We start from the raw sequence: 2,251 nt of genomic DNA, 5'->3' as shown, positions 1-2,251 counted from the left end.
TTTTTCCCCCAAAGCAGCGTTTCATTGAGCAATATAGTAGCCTTGCATATAGTCATAGGTCTGACATGGCTATAAAAGAATAATGATTATTGTTATGTCTGGAAAGTATTGAAGATTCCTAGCTTTTGGGGTCTCAGTAGGCCAACCATATAGGATGGAAGGTTTTCTAATCTCAGTCAGGTTCAAACCTGTCCTGATGCTGAGGAAAACACTTAAAATCTGAGGATATATGTATATATATATATATTTTTTAAATTAAAGATAATAATAGTAACTGTCATTTATTGAGTATTTACCTCTTTTCAGACATCAGGTTTCCTGCGAGCCCCCCTGCTGCATTTAGGGAGCATTGTCTTGTGCAGGATCTGGAATGAGCCAATGAGACTGCATTTATGTACAGGGTGGTGTAGGGTGGGGAGATGGGGCAAGTAATAGGAGTGAAGCTGATGATTAAGGGGAATTAATCACTGTAAATGGGATGTAGTCATGAACACACATGTTGCAGTTACTTTGGCAGTCTGGACATCTCATTCTGCTCTTTCTTTCTCTGTCCAGCTCCAGGAGGCCTTTGGATGGGAGCCATTCACCCAGCTCTTTGCTGACTACCAGACCCTCTCTCACCTCCCCAAAGACAAAGCTGGCAAGATGAATCTATGGGTGAAGAAGTTCTCTGAAGCAGTGCAGAAGAATCTGGTTCCTTTCTTTGAGGCTTGGGGCTGGCCTGTCCAGAAGGAAGTAGCTAATAGCCTGGCCTCCCTGCCTCAGTGGCAGGAAAACCCCCTGAGCATGTGCATCCACACAGAGAAGTAGAAGATGTACAGCAGAGAGGAAGGAAGAGGAGGAAGGATAATTATGTGAATCCACCACCATGGTTCTGGCCTGGGATGCTCAGCACCTTGAGCCTGAATCCTGCTTCCCAGCTTGTCTTCGGGGTGGTGGTCAAGGTCATAAGACAAAGTGGAATCAACTTTCTCAGGAATGTTCCCTTGTGCTTCTCTTTATTGATTCATTGCTTGTACTGCTGCTCTCACCACGAGACTCACCTTTCCACCACCGTCCTCCAGAAGAGGGTTTTTCATCTCGCCATCCTATTTCTGACCAAGAGTTGTAAAGATCAGGGGTTACCATAATAATCTGATATCACTCCCTCACCCCTGCTGCTTCTGAACAAGGCTTCTAATTTCTGAAGGCTCTGAGAAGTTTTCTCATCATAAGAAAGACAGGCTGATATAATATAGAGAGCCCTGGACCAGCTTTGGTTCCGGGGAAAATCACATAACCTCTCTGTTTCTGTATCCTTGTCTATGACATGGGAATAAAAATTCTTTCCTGACAGGGCTCATGTTTGATATTGGTAAACATGTTTGTACACCACAACATGCATACACATGCAAGACTATCTGTCATCCTTCACCCGCTCCCAGGGTGGCCTGTCATAGTCTAGTGGGATATCCTGAACACTGGATGTCACTTCAGTGTTGACTCCCTTGGGGTTAGCATTCAGTCCTTGTACAGGGGATTTAGAGCATATCATGCTGTTCCCAGACATGGTGTCAATAAGGATAGTTGTGGTCAGTATCCTAGTCCATCTGCATTTTTCCTCCCATCTCTGAACGGATTCTCAGGTATAACCTAACCCAAAGAAACATTGTGTACACTCAAGCTGAGTGCTTAAGATCTATTGGGGTCTGGTCTTTTGGGTTAGTTCCATCTTCCGGTACTTTTGTTTCAACCAAAGGGAAAGTCACTCTAGCAGCCCCCACCAAGTCCAAATGCCTATTTGTTCTTCACATAAAGCAGGTGTCTGGCTCCTTTAATTGCCATGGAGTCAAGACACTGTAAGCTGTGACAGGTCCACAGACATGGCAGGCTTCACTCCAGAATAGGATCACTGAGTGCAACAGACCAAATTCTCCCTTCATTAACCCACAACCCAGCATCCCTCAAGCTTTCTCATAATCCTATGCTAACCCACCCTGACTCTTTGATTAGGTGGAGTTCTAACTGGAGATTTGTCTACAGGATTAATGGGCTGGATGTCTAGCCATTTTTCTCTAGCTTACTTTTAAACCATATTTTTATTTGTTTGACTATCATTCCAAATGCTTTGTTGAGAGTAGAATGGCTCCTCATGAAGAGAACTAACCTGGGGAATGTATTTATGAATCACATCAGCACATCCTTCTCAATTCTAGGACAGTTTCCTTTCTTTTTTTTTTTTTTTCCATTTTACTTTATCAATATACAATTT

At 43.4% G+C, this 2,251-nt stretch overlaps 1 protein-coding gene across 1 annotated transcript in view; it reads left to right on the top strand.

Annotated features, from left to right (window-relative positions):
* Positions 1–1,338, top strand: part of LOC103608674 (protein FAM115C-like) — a 25,308-nt gene extending 23,970 nt beyond the window's left edge. The window contains exon 7 of the mRNA XM_008593073.1: positions 556–1,338. Coding sequence (XP_008591295.1) covers positions 556–810 — 255 coding nt within the window. The 3' untranslated portion in view covers positions 811–1,338. The remainder of the gene's footprint in view (positions 1–555) is intronic.
* The last annotated feature ends 913 nt before the right edge of the window (positions 1,339–2,251 follow it).

Source organism: Galeopterus variegatus, unplaced genomic scaffold (assembly GCF_000696425.1).
Source record: "Galeopterus variegatus unplaced genomic scaffold, G_variegatus-3.0.2 Scaffold8678, whole genome shotgun sequence".
NCBI lineage: Eukaryota > Metazoa > Chordata > Mammalia > Dermoptera > Cynocephalidae > Galeopterus > Galeopterus variegatus.
Note: the sequence above shows the minus strand (reverse complement) of the source record. Positions and strands in the feature narration are given on the sequence as shown.